This window comes from Saccostrea cucullata, unplaced genomic scaffold, assembly GCF_032062105.1.
Source record: "Saccostrea cucullata isolate Sc308-1 unplaced genomic scaffold, CSIRO_AGI_Scuc_v1 ctg909, whole genome shotgun sequence".
Classification (NCBI taxonomy): Eukaryota; Metazoa; Mollusca; class Bivalvia; order Ostreida; family Ostreidae; genus Saccostrea; species Saccostrea cuccullata.
The window spans coordinates 319,617-338,493 of NW_026928802.1; the positions used below are offsets into that span (position 1 = coordinate 319,617).

At 35.1% G+C, this 18,877-nt stretch overlaps 1 protein-coding gene across 1 annotated transcript in view; it reads left to right on the forward strand.

Annotated features, from left to right (window-relative positions):
• The window catches only part of LOC134278755 (mitogen-activated protein kinase kinase kinase 4-like), an 83,097-nt gene extending 65,155 nt beyond the window's left edge, over positions 1-17,942 (forward strand). The window contains exons 16-21 of the mRNA XM_062761046.1: positions 3,332-3,499; positions 7,308-7,409; positions 8,468-8,659; positions 12,660-12,730; positions 16,219-16,334; positions 16,481-17,942. Coding sequence (XP_062617030.1) covers positions 3,332-3,499; positions 7,308-7,409; positions 8,468-8,659; positions 12,660-12,730; positions 16,219-16,334; positions 16,481-17,942 — 2,111 coding nt within the window. The remainder of the gene's footprint in view (positions 1-3,331; positions 3,500-7,307; positions 7,410-8,467; positions 8,660-12,659; positions 12,731-16,218; positions 16,335-16,480) is intronic.
• Positions 17,943-18,877: the final 935 nt, after the last annotated feature.

Sequence of the window (18,877 nt, forward strand, 5' to 3'; positions counted from 1 at the left end):
TGAATCATTGCATTGACCTTAAAATATAGCTATAATTGTATAATGTTATAAGATCAACATATCATCAATTTATTCCCAATTAGCTCAGGTGAGCATTTTGGCCAATATGCTTCTTTATCTAATTTTTTTTTTGCCCCCTAAGAATTTTAGCTTTAATCTAGAGGGGGTCATTTTTCTACGGGGGTCATTTTTCTTCACGTGGGTTCTGCAAATTTTTAGGGTGGTGACACTTTTTCTACGGGCAAAAGGGTCATTTTTCTACGTCGAATAATGACCGGGGGTCATTTTTCGCTGTCGAAAAATGACCCCCGGTCATTATTCGATGGGGGTCATTATTCGTCTTTACACCGGCAAATTGAATACAGCACGTTTATCGGGACGGCCAGGTGTGTTATAGGACCACTTATATTTACATTCTCTAATTTTCCTTCTTCATAATTGCATATTTCGTTAATCTTTAATGTGAATTTAACGCCCTTCAAAACTGACGCGGTTATTAGACGTAAGAGCCATTTGTGATGTCAGATAACGTTGCAAAGTTAAATAACGCAAACGAACATTGTGAGGGAAAAAAGTGACAAATTAATTTTAAATGCATATTTGTAGTATTTTTACGTTAATTTAACAGGATTATAGTTTTTAATTAAATTGAGTCCAAACATTGTACATTTTTGTGTTCCCAGATTATAGAAAATGCATATAGTTCCTACTGTGTATTCTAACGCACGGTGACAAGGTTTCGCATGTGTTATAGAAATTTGAATGTCGTGAATTTCTAATGAATTTGATAAGGAAAAATACACGGATTGTAAATATTCTGGTATCTTAACTCCGAATTACACTCAGTGCCCCCTCCTCAGAAACGCACTCATTTACACTTTCAAAGGAAATGCACTAACAAACTGTTTATTACCATTGTCTTCTACGATAATTTATCTACACAACCATATATGGCATGCATGTGTTTGTTTTCTTTTATCTCCGTATACAGCGTCAAAACTCTGCTCGCCGATGGAAAGTCGAACTCGATTATAAAAGGGTATACCGGTATGTGCTCATCTCGGACAAAGAGCAAAATTAAAAAAATGAATGGGTTTAAAAATTCAATTCCATATTTTAAGAATTACGTTGAATAAATAACATTTGATAAAGTCTTATTTTCCATAAAAACACTATGAAGTTTTTCCCATGTAATTTTAGATACAGATTTTAGCCAATCAAATTCGGGATCAAATTCTTTGCCCTATCCAAATTAAAAGTTCATAATAATCAATAAGAAGTCATTATATTAAACATCGCAAATGCACCGGTACATTAAAAGTTTAACCTTAATTTTCAAAAAGAACATTTGAAAAATATATATACAGATTGGTCACAAATTAAAAACTGCTAAGGTACTAATACTAATGAAACATAAAGCAATACATTTTTGAGCGGCATTGACCTCTTGTAAAAAACCACAGACAGGTAGGATATGACCCCCTCCCTCCTTTCCATTTTTTTTCTTGCTAAAGCCGGGGATGAGTAAACTTTTTCCTTTTTTTGAATTTTAACTCCATCATATATGCGGTTGATTTAATCGAAATATTTACTAATCGGAGGCATATAAAAAATTAAATGGAAATCTTAAAAGGAAGAAGAATGTGTTTCAGATTTAATGATGTCTGCATATTCCATGATTTCCTGTGCTTTAGATAGTGATCAAATGAAGATTAAGAGAGACAGACGACGAGAATAAAAACAAATACAAGCCATCTTTTTTTATGTATCAGTCGAAAACGAAATACGCTTATTTAAAAACAGCGTAAAGAGATAAAAGGGTAACATTATTAATAACATGCAATACGTATTAAAAATCCAAAATAGGACACCCCCCCCCCCCCCCCCCCCCCCCCCCCCCGGGGGGGGGGTCGATACTCCAATTGCCTGTGTAAGTAACGGCATACTGCATGTACATATTTTATTCGCTACGTTAACGATGCTTTCCATGTTCATTCAGTACAATTTATGTTATATATATTGAAAGTATAAGAACAAAAAAATTTGCCAGTTGATAACGCCAAATAAAATTAATGTTTAGATTCTCGATCGCCCCATTTACTTCTCTAATAATTCCTTGTACGTTTTTTTCTATCCTCATACGTATAAGCATAAAATAAAATCAAGTTAAGATTTATTTTAGTTAACTGCTGCCTCTATGTAAACTTAAAGAAAAACAGTTTCAATATATACACTGAATGCATTAATACATGTATCTATACCCGGGAAGATATTTGGAGGAAGTTCATTCATACGAAGTTATCGTTGATTTGAGTGCCTTGCTGAATTTTCTAAAGAAAAAAATATAAACAAAACGTAAACATATTTCGGGAGGGGGGGGTAGGGTGTTAGTCCTTGACTTCTAAATATTATCTTCATACCTCTAACTTTTCCGACAAACTTATCACAGATCTGCAATTTCAACGGGGAGGAGGGCGGGGGTTTCTGCCTTTTCCAGAAGGGAATACAAGATCACTTTTATTTTGCAAATCAGGCGAGAATCCGTGCATGAAGAAAACAAAACAAAAAGAAATCAACACATAAAGAAAATATTTCTAAAAAAAAGGAAATAAAGGACTTATTGTTGGTTTACGCCTTTTGCGAGAATTTTCACTAATAATTGTTTTATTGAATTATTATGATATTGGACATTTGAAAGCAGATTAACATGAATTTCCTTTTTTTTTTTTAAATTCAGTATAATTTGTTGTTGTTGTTCTTTTTTTTTTTTTTGGATTTTTTTTTTTTTTGCTCTGTATACCGGATCAATATTCACGACATCGAGCGTGACGTCACGATATTATATGACGTCGTTCTTAAAAATGCTACATTTTTCAATATAAAAGCCAAAAACGACGTTTTTCCTATACAATTCAATAGAATAATGTCGAAAATGTTTCTACAACAATGACATCTTTGGAATTCAATTACACAAAAACAGTGCAGACGAATTTTATAAAATTTTCAGAGATTGGAAATCAAAGGTAGAGAAATCATATTAGGTAATTTTCATGGTATGTTTTTGGACACTTTAAGCCCTGCAAACCCGCGACCTACATTAAGGCTTCAAATAGAAGTGTTAAGTTGTACAGTTTATCAGAAGAGTGATCCATTAGCCTTGGGCCTCTTCTAAAATGCACATATTTTAGAGATTAGGAACAATGAAGTTCAAGCTATCAAAAGTCACCAGGATCTTTAGCATAATTGTTAAAAGTATATTTATAGAAGACTTCATTACTGTCATAATTATAGAAATTAACCTTAATTATTGACTGAAGTGTTTAATTTGTAGGAAGCTCACCCATTCCACGTTCATCCAGTGTGGACTCGGGCAGACAACCATACCTACGCTATCCATCATGGCCAGCCGAGCAGGCTCAGGGGAAATTCACACGATCAACCTCCAACATTTCTAACAAGTCTTCTCAAAGTGAACCACCTCCCAGCTCTACTGAGTCGAGTAAGTCAAAATGGCATGAGATAGAAGGCAAGGTCAGCTTTCTTATGTGTCAGCTGTCACGGTAATCCTGAACTAAAAGATACCACAGAGTCTCACACATCTGTTTCATATCTAGATCTTTTGAAAAAGATGTTAATGGTTATCTAACAACAAAGTTTTATGATAAACCTGTTGACTTTAACTTTTCAATTGTCACCTTCCTGTACTTGTGCAGCTATATACCTTTGTCCCTAGCTGCAGAACTGTAGCTCACTGGTCTGAAAAAAATTTGGATGTACAACCAGACAGCTACAGTGCCAACTATTGAAAAAAGTGTGTACTAACTGTGCACAAAAAGTGTGCTGTTTCTCGATTTTTTTTAATCGTATATTTCAAAATATTACTAACCATGTTTTTCTAACACATTCTTTAAATTTACTATTTCCTAAACATAACTGCATGCATTTATAAGTCAGGAACACTGGACGGAACAATCTTCCCATCTAATATGACAGGATGGATAGGTGAAATTTTCAGTGGTCTCAATTTCAGGCCCAGGATGGCTATAAACAATGGTTTTGGGAAATGGTTGAAAAATTTTTTAGTTTGAGAAATGAATGATCTCCAAGTCAATTAAAAAGTTTTAGTTCACTTTTGATCTGACCAAGGCTCCTAGTTGAGGCAACAATAGGGGATCAGAATTTACAAGAAAGTACCGTATTCAGGAAGACTTTTTAGCTCACCTGAGCCGAAGGCTCAAGTGAGCTTTTCTGATCACATTTTGTCTGGCATCCGTCTGTCTGTCTAGCTGTCCGTCTGTCTGTCTGTAAACTTTTCACATTTTCGACTTCTTCTCAAGAAGCGCTGGGCCAATTTCAACCAAACTTGCCACAAAGCATCCTTGGGTCAAGGGGATTCAAGTTTGTTCAAATGAAGGGCCACTCCCTCATTCAAGGGGAGATAATTGGGAATTAATGAAAATTTGGTGTCATGTTTTAAAAATCTTCTTCTGTAGAACCACTGTGCCAGGAAAGATGAAACTTATGGGGAAACATCCTCAGATAGTGCAGATTCAAATTTGTTCAAATCATGAACCCCGGAGGTAGGGCGAGGCCACGATGGGTGACCAAACTTTTACATAGAAATATATAGAAAACTAGAAACGATACTCGTTGCGAGCAACGAGAGGTCTTCCGTCCGATTCTGAAATAAAAAGAAGAAAAATCGAGCTAGAAAAGTAAAAAAAAATATTCGGATATTCGGGGGAGCGAACCCGGGTCGCCCGCGTGACAATCCAACGCGCTAACCATTCGGCCATTGAAAACACCGCTTCAAATTTTTAAATGTAAATATCTCGAGATTGCCTTTATGGATTCTAAATCAAATTACATATCATGCATTCTTAAAGGAGTCTCTATTTAGATTATTAATATCAAAGAAAAATATTGAAAAACAAAAAAGTTGAAAAATTGCATTTTTTAAATACGCTTCCGGTAGCAACCGGAAGTACTGACGACGCACAAAAAGGTGATTTCACATATCTAAGAGTCATCCTCTATCATCTCTAATAAGTCTCCAGTTAATACCTTTAACCATTTTTGAAAAAAAGGGGCGACAAAAATTCATTTTAAAATCAGAAAACTGTCAATATCTTGGAACCGAAGGTGAGTATTCCAAATTTTCCTTCTGATGAACAAAGTTCATATAATGATGCATGATTCCTGAAAGTTTCATTGAAATCCACCAAATAGTTTAGGAGAAATCGCCTGCACAAAATTTTGGGGAAAAAAATAAGAATAATAATAATAATAATAATAATAATAAGAAACAGTAGAATCACTATAAGGTCTTCCGCTGAAGACGGAAGACCTTAAATAGAAAAATTCTTTAAAAATCTTCTCGCAGCACAGTTAAGGTTACAAATGGAAATATCGGCGATTTTTTAAGATAAAAATACACAGTTTATTAGGATAGGCGATTCTTTTTTAGGAATTCACTGATATCAAAAAATGTAATGTGGTTTAAATCTACATGTTGGGGACATTTAGATTTTTTATTTAGACTTTACATGTGATGTCGACGTCACATGACTTTGGCAATTATACTTACAGTTTAGAGGTCATCTATAAATTTCAATATTGCAAGGGCATAACCAAGTTAAAAATCTTAATTTATTTTATAATCCTTTTCAATACTATATGTAGTTCGTGAAAAGTGCTGCGAACCTATATAGATTCCCTTTTTTAATTGGTAAAATTTAATTTGTTGGACGGCAGGTTGCATATTTTGCTGGTCAAATACATTAAATATAGCTATAATTAATTTATTTGCAAGATTTCAAGAGGTTCGCAGCACTTTTCAAATATCTTGATGCTTCTTGAGTTTATGTGTAAAATTTTGAAAAGATACATTGAGGGTGTGCCCTTGCAATAAATCGATTTATTAGGGCCCTTCCATTACTTTTTAAATGAATCTGCATACAAACACACGACAGTATCGCTTGTCTGCATAATGCACGTACTGTTTATAAATAAAATACTAAAATAGACATCGCATCCAAGTTAACGGCTTTTTATTTTACTGCAAATATTTTATTTGAGAACAAAAGACATTTTTCATTGTACAAAATGTGACTTGATCAGCCTCTCGCTGTGTACAAACTGCGTCATTTTTGCGAGATGACGTCACATTGACAAGTGCATTGCGATCGATGCATCGTTTATATACTGTTGTGTGGGATTTAACAAACGACAAAACTGCATGTAATAGTAAGTTTGTATGTAGTATACAGCTATCCAGCTGTTTGAAATAGCAAATAATTTCATTTTGTGATATTTTGAAGACCTTATATTATGTGTGACGTCATAGTAAACATTTCCCGTACAAATTAGGCCCCGCCTCCTTACTGTAACCTTAACTGTGCTGCGCTTCACAAGAATGAAAAAGCCATGATTGATCATATTTACAGGGAAGCATCCTCAGGTAGTGTAGATTCAAGTTAGTTCAAATCATGACCCCTCGGGGGTAGGGCAGGGCCACAATGGCAGACCAAAGTTTTACATAGAAATATATAAGAAAATTCTTTAAAAATCTTCTTCTCAAGAATGACAAAGCCATATTTCATCATATTGATACGGAAGCATCCTCAGGTAGTGTAGATTCAAGTTTGTTCAAATCATGACCCCCGTGGGTAGGACGGGGCCACAATGGCCGACCAAAGTTTTACATAGAAATATATAGGAAAATTCTTTAAAAATCTTCTCAAGAATGTCAAAGCCATGATTGATCATATTTATAGGGAAGCATCCTCAGGTAGTGTAGATTTAGATTTGTTCAAATCATGACCCCAGGGGGTAGGGCAGGGCCACAATTGCTGACCAAAGTTTTACATAGAAATATATAGGAAAACTTTTCAAAAATCTTCTTCTCAAGAATTGAGAAGTCATAATTGATCATAGTCATATGGAAGCATCCTCAGGTAGTGTAGATTCAAGTTTGTTCAAATCATGATTCCCGGGGGTAGGGCGGGGCCATAATGGCCAACCAAAGTTTTACATAGAAATATATAAGAAAATTCTTTAAAAATCATTTTCTCAAGAATAACAAAGCCATGATTGGTCATGGGACTACTTTTGGATTTAAACTTTTTGATAATAAATCAATTTCTACTTTTTCCTATCCACAGTGCTCAGGTGAGCGATGTGGCCCATGGGCCACTTGTTTTTCATGAATGATATGTAGATTTAAGTAAGCTGGATACTTAATCAAATAATGAACAAAAACATTGGTCAATCATTTAGAATTGTTTTGTAAATTATGATTGTCACAGGGGTTAAGCGACACTCTATGGATTTTCACCCAGAAGTGGATGTACACGATGGTGATGATGGTGGAATTGTCTTAGACATAAATCTCAAAAGAAACTTTAGAGGTAAGGCAGGAGTGTAATGCTTCCTTTAACCAAACCTTTTTTTAGCTCACCTGAGCCGAAGGCTCAAGTGAGCTTTTCTGATCACATTTTGTCTGGGGTCTGTCTGTCTGTCTGTCCGTCTGTCGAGCTGTCCGTCTATCTGCAAACTTTTCACATTTTCGACTTCTCAAGAACCGCTGGGCCAGTTTCAACCAAACTTGCCACAAAGCATCCTTGGGTGAAGGGGGTTCAAGTTTGTTCAAATGAAGGGCCACACCCTCATTCAAGGGGAGATAATTGGGAATTAATAAAAATTTGGTGGTATGTTTTAAAAATCTTCTTCTGTAGAACCACTGTGCCAGGAAAGATGAAACTTATGGGGAAACATCCTCAGGTAGTGTAGATTCAAATTTGTTCAAATCATGACGCCTGGGGGTAGGGTGGGGCCACAATGGCCGACCAAAGTTTTACATAGAAATATATAGGAAAATTCTTTAAAAATCTTCTTCTAAAGAATAACAAAGCCATAACTGATCATATTTATATGGAAGCAACCTCAGGTAGTGTAGATTCAAGTTTGTTCAATTCATGACCCCCTGGGGTAGGGCGGGGCCGCAATGGCCGACCAAAGTTTTACATAGAAATATATAAGAAAATTCTTTAAGAATCTTCTTCACAAGAATAACAAAGCCATAATTGTTCATATTTATATGGAAGCATCCTCAGGTAGTGTAGATTCAAGTTTGTTCAAATCATGACCCCTGGGTGTAGGGCAGAGCCACAATGGCCAATCAAAGTTTTACATAGAAATATATAGGAAAATTCTTTAAAAATCTTCTTCTCAAGAATAGCAAAGCCATGATTGGTCATGGGAATACTTTTGGATTTCAACTTTTCAATAATAAACCAATTTCTACTTTTTCCTAGCCACAGTGCTCAGGTGAGCAATGTGGCCCATGGGCCTCTAGTAATAATTTGGTTCAGAGTAGATTGATTAGTTTGTAATATTCCTCTAAATGAAGTAAGCAAGGAAAAATATTATCTCCAATTACCCTGATAGAAAACTGCTTTTTTTATAGTTTCAAGTGAGATAGAAGATTTAAAACCTTTAGACAGAAGGAAGCAAGCTATATTAAGGCTTGAAGAAAGAAGGTTGTTGCGACTTAGAGATGCTGGGGTGATAGGAGTGGTAACTAGTCGAAAAATAGAACCAGATTATCGCATTAGTGTTAGGCGCGTCAACTTCAGGTGGCAAAGAGGACTTAAGATTGGTGAGTGTCATTTACTTCCTGAAATCTAATGCTGTTGTCTTCAACATTTAAATATGTTGTTAACATTATATCAAGGTTTATTTTTATCTTTACATAATATATATTGAAATACAAGACACAACCACAGAATCTAACACTAACATTTGTTTAATATTGGATGCCTAACTACACAAGATATTGATGGCAAACTGACAGCTAGACTTTTTATGATAAATGTGCTGACCAACTTTGCTTACGTTAATTTTAAATCCAGGTTAATGAAGGTTGAAGGGGGATTTTCCTCGGTTTTATTCCATACACCCTGAGGCCAAGGGTAAATCCTAGTACACCCTTGATTGGACCTGGACATGAGTCCAATCAAATGTGTTTCATCCAGTATCGATAAGATTTAATTACTACACAATTCAATGCATTGTGACATCATGTTCTTTGCTTTTATTCATGAAGAAACGATGCATAGTGATGTCATATTTTTTACCCCTTAGCTCAAGTCAGGTGTACAAGAATTACTTCTGACTTTGTAACCAATCAAAGCTCATGTTACAAGCTCCATTGGAAATAAATGGACTTTATGTCCTTATATTTTCAGTCAGTTCAATATCTAAGGGTTCTGAATACAAACTTACTTGCCAGATACTTAAAAATAAGTTGATGATACAAAGATATCAATAAGGGGATACTTTCTACTCTCTTAGGGGAATTTCCGCACTTTTTAAATTAGGTTTTTGGCCATACCCTGAATATAGATATGAACAGTTTGTCAGCACAACTCTCTTAAACTGCTGCACAGAATTTCATCCATTTCAACTTAGCAGATATTTAGGACACAGTGTGTAGATGTGTATTTTACCAAGAAATTCCAATTCTTTTTTTTTCCCGAGAAATTCCACACTAAAAACTTAGATTTTTGGCCATACCTTGAATATAGAGATAAACAGTTTGTCGGTGCAGCTCCTCTTAAACCGCTGCACAGAATTTTGTCAAACTTTGCAGATATTCAGGACACAAAGTGTAGATGTGCATATTACCAGGAAATTCCGATTCCTAAATTTTTCTGGGAATTTCGGCACTTTTCAACTTAGATTTTTGGCCATACCTTTAATATAGAGATCAACAGTTTGTCAGCACAACTTTTCAGAAACTGTTGCACAGAATTTCGTCAAACTTTGCAGATATTTAGGACACAATGTGTAGATGTGCATATTACCAGGAAATTCCAATTCTTTTATTTTTTCCGAGAATTTCCACACTTTCCAACTTAGATTTTATCCATACCTTGAATATAGAGATGAACAGTTTGTCAGCACAACTCCTCTTAAACCTCTGCACAGAATTTCGTCAAACTTTGGAGATATTTTGAACACAAAGTGTAGATGTGCATATTACCAGGAAATTTCGATTCCTAGATTTTTCTGGGAATTTTGGCACTTTTCAACTTAGATTTTTGGCCATACCTTGAATATAGAGATGAACATTTTGTCAGTGCATCTCCTCATAAACCGCTGCACAGAATTTCGTCAAACTTTGCAGATATTTAGGACACAGTGTGTAGATGTGCATATGATAGGGAAATTCAGATTCGTTTATTTTTTCTGGGATTTTCAGCACTTTGAGTTTTGGGGAAGCGTGGGGTATGTGAGCTTGCTCACTTTTTCTTTCATTTTAATATGATGTGGCATGCGAGTAGCTTACACTAAGATACGTAATTCTGTGTATCGGTTTTTTGATTTCAATGAATGGTGTAAATTTCTGAGAACTGCTTTCAAAATGCTACTTCTCTTGCAGTTTTAGTCTGATTTAATATGATGTGACATGCAAGTAGACTACACTAATACCTGCATGCATACAATTATATGTATCTTTTTTTGATTTTGATGAACGTTGTTGCAGTGGTAACTAAAAAATTTAATTTAAAGCTACTCCTATAGTTGTTGTCTTATTGCAATATTGTCACAGAAAGAGAACTTTTCTGTTCCTTTGATATAAGAACAAACAAATAGAGCTACAGTCTTGACAGAGACTTCTGGTTTTAATGCATGTTATTGTGATTTGTCAAGTCTAATTTTAGACCTACTCTCACAGGTTCATTCTACCCATTCCTGCTTTTTGAAAATCAGGTAGAAAAAGGTAAAATTTTATGAGGGAATAGGTGGAATTTTTTGTGTAAACAAACAATTAACAGTTACTATGAAAACATATATATTACTATGAAAACAATGATCATCAATTATTAATGAATACTGATGGAATAGAGGACAGCTATATTTACTTTTCAGAATTATAATTTCTACATTTGAAAGAAAAAAAGTGAATTAAATCATTTTTCCTTTTAATCTATTCATTCTAAAATCCAGCTATTTCAGTGCTTTTTTCCCTGATAAATCTATCTATTTTATGTTCTAGAATCAAGATTTTAAAGTGCTTAATATTCTTTTAAGACTTTTTTGTTATTTTCGCAAATCCATATATTTGAATGAAATAATTCATATTTTTCAAAACTTTATTCCTTATTTTCTATCTTAAAATGTACAAAATACAGGAAAATCTAAGATGGGAGTAATTAGACTAATTACTGTAAAAACAAATAAACTATCTAATTATAAAACATCTATTGTTATTTGCGGTGTCTTCTAGCTATTCCCACTTTTTAAAAATCCCAATTCCACCTATTCCCACTTGCAAATAACAATAGATGTTTTGATTAGTTAATTGGTTTTTACAGTAATTAGACTAATTACATCCCATCTTAGATTTACCTGTATTTTACCAGTATTTTGCACATTTTAAGACAGAAAATGAATATATTTATCAAGAAAATATTTAAGATAAACTTAAATTCACTGAAATATTATATACTTTAATTTTGATTGTGTAAAAATTATTATGAAAAATATTTTTATTTGAAAAAATCTTATTTCTCATTGAAATAGAAGTAAAAAGTCAGATTTTTTTTTTTAAATTATTTTTTATTTTTATTTGAAAAAGTCTAATTTCTCATTGAAATATTTGTCACTGATTTTATAATTCAAGATAGCAAATTCACCTGTCCTCTACTCCCAGTGGTTTAATAATTTATGTTTTCACAGTAATGACATGTTTATTCAGCTAATTATTTGTTTACACAAAAATTCCACCTACTCCCACTTGAAATTTCACCTTTTTCTACCTGATTTTCAAAAAGTGGGAATAGCTTGCATAAACCGTTATTTGCAAGTGGGAATAGGTGGAATTGAAATTTTAAAAAGTGCAATCTAATTAAAATTAGATCCTTTACGCTCCTTTATTTTGTTATGTCGCTGTAAAATTAGATCCTTTACCCTCCTTTATTTTGTTATGTCGCTGTACAGCGACATAACAAAATAAAGGAGCGTAAAGGATCTAATTTTAATTAGATTGTAAAAAGTGGGAATAGGTAGAAGACACCCTCTCTCAATGTTAGCTCCACCTCCCATGCCTAAATAATGTTTAATCGAGGGTAGATATTAAGCGTAAATTCTCTGTATTTATTAAACAGTAAGGACAAAACATAAAATAAATCTATAGTACCGGTTTATATTGCAATTTAAAATTATTTTTGAATTTGGTGCCAAATTGACAGACTTTGATCTTTACAAATGTGAAATTAGATTATTTTAAGATTTAAAAGCAACATAAGCAACCAAAAATATTGAAACCACAGCATTTAAGTGCAGTCAGCTTTTAGATTAAAATGTACAGATATTCTAGTAATCAATTTACTGTAGATTCCTGATTATAAACGAGGATTTAATTGCCGCTTAATTTCGCGAGAAGCATCACTCGCGAAATAATATTACTCGCTTTTATTTTAGGGTACTGAAATCCATTTAAATTCTTTTGATCAACTGTCCATTTGCGGATTATTACTCTCGGGATTTGATGTTAAAGAGCCAGTATGCGATAAAAAGTACTCACAAAAAATAAGGAATCTACAGTATGCATACATTTATTTAGAAGAAATTATTGGGGGTTTTTTTTGTAGGTGAAGGACAATTTGGTAAAGTTTATTCAGCTGTTAATATGGACAATGGAGAATTGATGGCCATGAAAGAGGTTTGGATGGATATGTAGTTTGTAACGTTAGCATTAATTTAAACAAGGAAAGAATTGTTTATCATATTAGCTTGGGAATATCAGCAAGTACATTCTATTTGATCTTGCAAAGAACTGATTTTGGTGTATTTTAGAGTGTTTTCAAACTTCATAGGCTGATATATACTGAAGTAAGCTATTTAACCTTTTTCTGATGAACAACTACATCTGTAGACAACAATGAATCTAAATTAAAATCTTCCTGGGATGTTGTTACTTCTAAATTATGATTTCAAATAAGGCCCTGTGTGGAGGTTTAATAGGGGATCAAGTAATGCCCTGTGTGGAGCCTTACTAGGGGATCAAATAATGCCCTGTGTGGAGACTTAATAGGGGATCAGATATTACCCCACCTCTGTTGATTTTTCCGTGAAATCCTGGCTTATGATTGGTTAAAGTCTGTCACGTGAAGGCGGTGGATTACTTATACCCGGTCAGTTGCAAATCTATACCCGGTCAGTTGTAAATCTATACCCGGTCGATGTATTACGTAACAAAGATAAAGTGACGTCATAATGGGCACAGTATAAGCGTGATGAAGCATTTAGCAGAGAAAAACATTTATAAACCACAGATAAAATGTAAGTGTTTCATTGGTGGGGTAAATTCGTTACATAGTCTTTTAGTGACAGGGTATGGGATGATACCTGGTTAGTAAATTTCATACCTGACTCGGCTCCGCCTCGCCAGGTATGAAATTTACTAACCAGGTATCATCCCATACCCTGTCACTAAAAGACTATGTAACTAATAATACCCTGTGTGGAGGCTTAATAGGGGATCAAATAATGCCCTGTATGGAGGCTTAATAGGGGATCAAGTAATGCCCTGTGTATGCCTTAATAGGGGATCAAGTAATGCCCCTTGTGGAGACTTAATAGGGGATCAAATAATGCCTTGTGTGGAGACTTAATAGGGGATCAAAAAATGCCCTGTGTGGAGGCTCAATAGGGGAAAAAATAATGCCCTTATGAAGGCTTCATAGGGGATCAAATAATGCCCTGTATGGAGGCTTGATAGGGGATCATAGTATGCCCTGTGTGGAGCCTTACTAAGGCATCAAATAACACCCTGTGTGGAGGCTTAATAGGGGATCAAAAAATACTTTGTGTGATGGCTTAATAGGAGATCAAGTAATGCCCTTTGTGGAGCCTTACTAAGGTATCAAATAACACCCTGTGTGGAGGCTTAATAGGGGATCAAATAATGCCCTGTGTGGAGGCTTAATAGGGGATCAAATAATGTCCTGTGTGGAGGCTTAATAGAGGATCAAATAATGCCCTGTGTATAGGCTTAATAGGGGATCAAATAATGTCCTGTGTGGAGGCTTAATAGGGGATCAAATAATGCCCTATGTGGAGGCTTAATAGGGGATCAAATAATGCCCTGTGTAGAGACTTAATAGGGGATCAAATAATGCCCTGTGTGGAGGCTTAATAGGGGATCAAGTAATGCCCTGTATGTAGGCTTAATAGGGGATCAAATAATGTCCTGTGTGGAGGCTTAATAGGGGATCAAATAATGCCCTGTGTGGAGTCTTATTAGGGGATCAAGTAAGGCCTTGTGTGGAAGCTTAATAGGGGAACAAATAATACCCTGTGTGGAGACTTAATAGGGGATCAAATAACACCCTGTGTGGAGGCTTAATTGGGGATCAAATAATGCCATATATGGAGGCTTGATAGGGGATCAATTAATGACCTGTGTGGAGGCTTAATAGGGGATCAAATAATGCCCATTGTGGAGACTTAAAAGGGGATCAAGTAAGGCCCTGTGTGGAGTCTTAATAGGGGATCAAAAAATGCCCATTGTGGAGACTTAAAAGGGGATTAAGTAAGGCCCTGTGTGGAGACTTAATAGGGGATCATGATGCCCTGTATGGAGACTTAATAGGGGATCAAATAATGCTCCTTGTGGAGACTTAAAAGGGGATCAAATAAGGCACTGTGTGGAGTCTTAATAGAGGATCAAATAATGCCCCTTGTGGTGGCTTAATAGGGGATCAAATAATGCCCTGTATGGAGACTTAATAGGGGGTCAAATAATGCCCCTTGTGGAGGCTTAATAGGGGATGAAATAATGTCCTGTGTGGAGGCTTAATAGGGGATCAAATAACACCCTGTGTGGAGGCTTAATAGGGGATTAAATAATGCCCTGTGTGGAGGTTTAATAGGGGATCAAGTAATGCCCTGTGTGGAGCCTTACTAGGGGATCAAATAAGGCCCTGTGTGGAGGCTTAATAGAGGATCAAATAATGCCCTGTGTGGAGACTTAATCAGAGATCAGAGTTTAAGCTCACATGAGCCTAAGGCTCAAATGAGCTTTTCTGATCAAAATTTGTCCGTTGTCTGTCATCATTGTAAACTTTTAACATTTTCTTTTCTTCTCAAGAACCACTGGGCCAATTTAAACCAAACAAGCCACATAGTATCCTTGAGTGAATGGGATTCAAGTTTGTTCAAATGAAGGGCACACCAAAAGAAATCAAAATTAGAAAACGTTAATCTTCAACTACAACTTTCTGGCCATCCCATTGAAAATGTTAGAACAGAGAAATTATTAGGTGTTCACATTGATCATACTCTTCAATATACAGTACTGACCGGACACAACCTAACAGAAAGCGAACCCGGAGCAGACCCCGGGTTCGCTCTCTGGGTCCGCTCCGGGTTCACTCGGGGTCCGCTAGGGCTGACCCCGAGCGAACCCAAAGCGAACCCGTAGCGGACCCCGAGCGAACCTGGAGCGGACCCAGAGAGCAAACCCCAAATTCAGTAGCGGTCCCAGAGAGCGAACGCGGGTTCGGTATTTCTTTACAGAGCTGTCAATCAGGATTAGCGATTAACCAATCAGCGCATCAACCAATCAAAATAGCATATTGATCTGTCGATTTGGATATAAGATCGAACGTGTTGATTTAATTCGATATAAATCCAAACACTGTACATACAAGCAAAACGTATGAATGTGCTGTGTAAATCTATTATGATAATTAAAATATTATTTAATATTTATTTATTTTAATTCTTCGGCTTGTATTTTATATTTATATATTTATTTTCTTTTTTATTAAAGCAATTAATTAATTATATGTTTTAATTTTCCACGTAGAATTATACATGAATATTTACGTTTTTATTTTCTTTAGTTTTTTATACCAGTATTTAAAGTCCATTTGGTAAATAAATTGGGTAAATACATCAGTCAATGCATAAAAATGAAAATCAATTGATATTACAATTTTTGTTGACAAAGAGAGGAGAAAAGAAATATTGTTGGTCTTCGACAATGGGAGATAGTAGTGAGTTGCGTTCCCCTGCCTCCCGCTAGGCGGCGATACTATTCCCGGTCCATAGCATCTTGTTTACATTGGATGCGAGATTACTATCGTTCGTGAGGCCTCCGTTCGTTGTTGTATTTTGTTACGTGTGTATTTAAGATCAAAACAGTTGAAAATTATCATGGATAACTCAAAATACGGTTCCTTGAGTATAATTGAGCTTAAAAACGAACTAAGAAAACGAAATGCAAGAATATCGGGTCGGAAAGCAGAACTGGTCGACAGGTAATTCGATACTGAAAACCGCATGCTATATGACCAACTCTAACATGTGTAATTTCTGTAATTAGTCAATCAAGTAATGCCGCAAATATTTGCAAAATTAAACTATTAAAAACATGATAAAAACCGAGTATTTGTATTTTTAACAGACTTGACGCATACGATAGAAATGCCGACTTTGGAAGAGTTGAGAAACTTGACCCAGATTTTTACATGATATTACCTGATTACGATACATACTCGGACGTCAATTCTGATTCCCCATTCCATGGTTTGACTATGGAAACGGTTCAAGCCTATTTTGAACTATTTGAAAAGAAGTTTGATAATCATTTTATTCAACTGTACAATGATAATTTCTTAATATGTTACCGTATCTCCATTGATATTAACCCCTTCACATACATCAAAGGCAAGTGTCGTGCCGAAATGAGAAAAGGTGTGTCGTATACAGTTGATCTCAAAATAACTGAGGAGGGGTCAATATCGGAAGCTCAGTGTGAGTGTGCTGCAGGCATGGGGCCTAATGCACACTGTAAACATGTTGGAGCTGTCATGTATGGGGCGGTAATGTTTGCAAAACAGAAGTTCATCAAGACAGAAGAAACTTGCACACAGCGTTTACAGACCTTTCATAAATGTAAAAGATTTAAAGGTAGCCCAATGAAATCAACAGATCTACATCTACCTGGTGCTGATGAATTTACAACTGTCAACTTTGACCCAAGACCAGAAAAATTTCAAAATAACCCAGCATATCCTGATCACTTCCAAAATGTATGGCTCAATTTCCCTGGAGTTTCTAAAGTCCCAATATTCCAAACATTTACCCCTGCCAATATGATGGCAGTGGCACATGACCATGACTACTTAAAACTGACACCTGATGACCATTTCCTTCAAACATCATTCATTTCTAGATCTCATATATCCAATTCTCAAATTGAGAAGATCAAACATCAAACAATGGGGCAGGGCAATAATAAAACTTGGAAAGCGGAGAGGAGGAAGCGTTTAACTTCATCAATGTTTGGGCGGATATGCAAATGCACAGAGAGAACTGACAAAAGAAAACTTGCTCAATCTCTCACAGTTACCAAAAATATAAAATCAAATGCCATTGAACACGGCCACAAGCATGAATCAGTTGCCATAAAGAAGTTTAAAAATGATCACCATAAAGATGTGCAGGCAAGTGGCCTAATAATTTGTAAAGATTATCCATTTCTAGCTGCATCACCAGATGGAATCATTAATGAAGAGGAACTCGTAGAGGTGAAATGTCCATATGTTTCTAGAAACAAGAAAATTTCACCGACTACAGTGCCATATTTGAAAACAAACCAGGAAGGGAAATACTTTCTTGATAATAATCATGATTATTTTTATCAAATACAAGGACAACTTCTTTGTACTGGTGCAAAATCTTGTATTCTGATTGTTTGTTTAGCAAATAATTTAACTGTAAATGACATTGCGTATATTCAAATCAAACGGGATGATACATTCATACATGAAATGCTAGACAAATTAGAAAAGTTTTACACCAATTTCTTCAAGGATGCAGTACTTGAAAAATATTACTACAAGTCCTACAACGACAATGAGTGAAAATCTGACATGACATTGAATTTCAGTAAAAAAAAAGGTACATTGTACATGTAGAAAAAGTTCTTACACATTCCATACAGTCAATTGATCTTGTGAAATAGTCAAATCTCAAATGTACATGTATTATGACTTGGTAATGTTTACATGATTAAAAGTTTAAGAGATATGACTGTTTAAAATTTAAAATGCACTTAATTTACATAAAACAATCAAGCATCTGCTGGAATAATTCCAGTGCGAAAATTGCACAACATGTAACAAACGAATACTATATCTGATGATAAACATGCCTCAGTACTTTTAAGAGGATGTGTTAAAATTTGATATGTTTTTCCTAAGCCAATAATCCTTTCAATATGAACCCTTTTGCTCGAAACTTTTCTGTCACGCAAAACTGTAGTACCTGACATTCTATTTCTGTTTTTAAAAAAAGTAGGAATATTTATTGTAATATCTTTTGTAGCAAATATATCTTGTACATTAAAACCTTTGTCAGCCATTAAACTATCACCTTGATCACACAGATTTTTCAAACTGCTTCTTTCTACAATTTGTCTGTCACTGGTTGAACCACTATATGCTGGACTAATAAAACTTATGAGACCCCCTGGTGTACAACCTATCAAAGCTTTCATTGTGTTTCCGTTTTTATAGGTTGAAAATGTGGCTTGTTGTGCTCTTGGTGAACTTGGTTTTTTAATAGGAAACTCAGTTGCATCTAAAATTGCTCTAGTCTTAGGAAATTTAGCTTTAAAATCTGAAGGTGAAAAATATCTAACAAGGGATTGAGGCGGCCATATGGACACCTCTTGCCATTGCTTTGACATGAATATAATCCAAGTATAAACAATATTTTTTACAGTGCTCTCAGATACATTGAAAAATCTAGAAAGTTCAAAGTTTGTAGTGTACCTTCTTAATTTCATTAAAGTCAT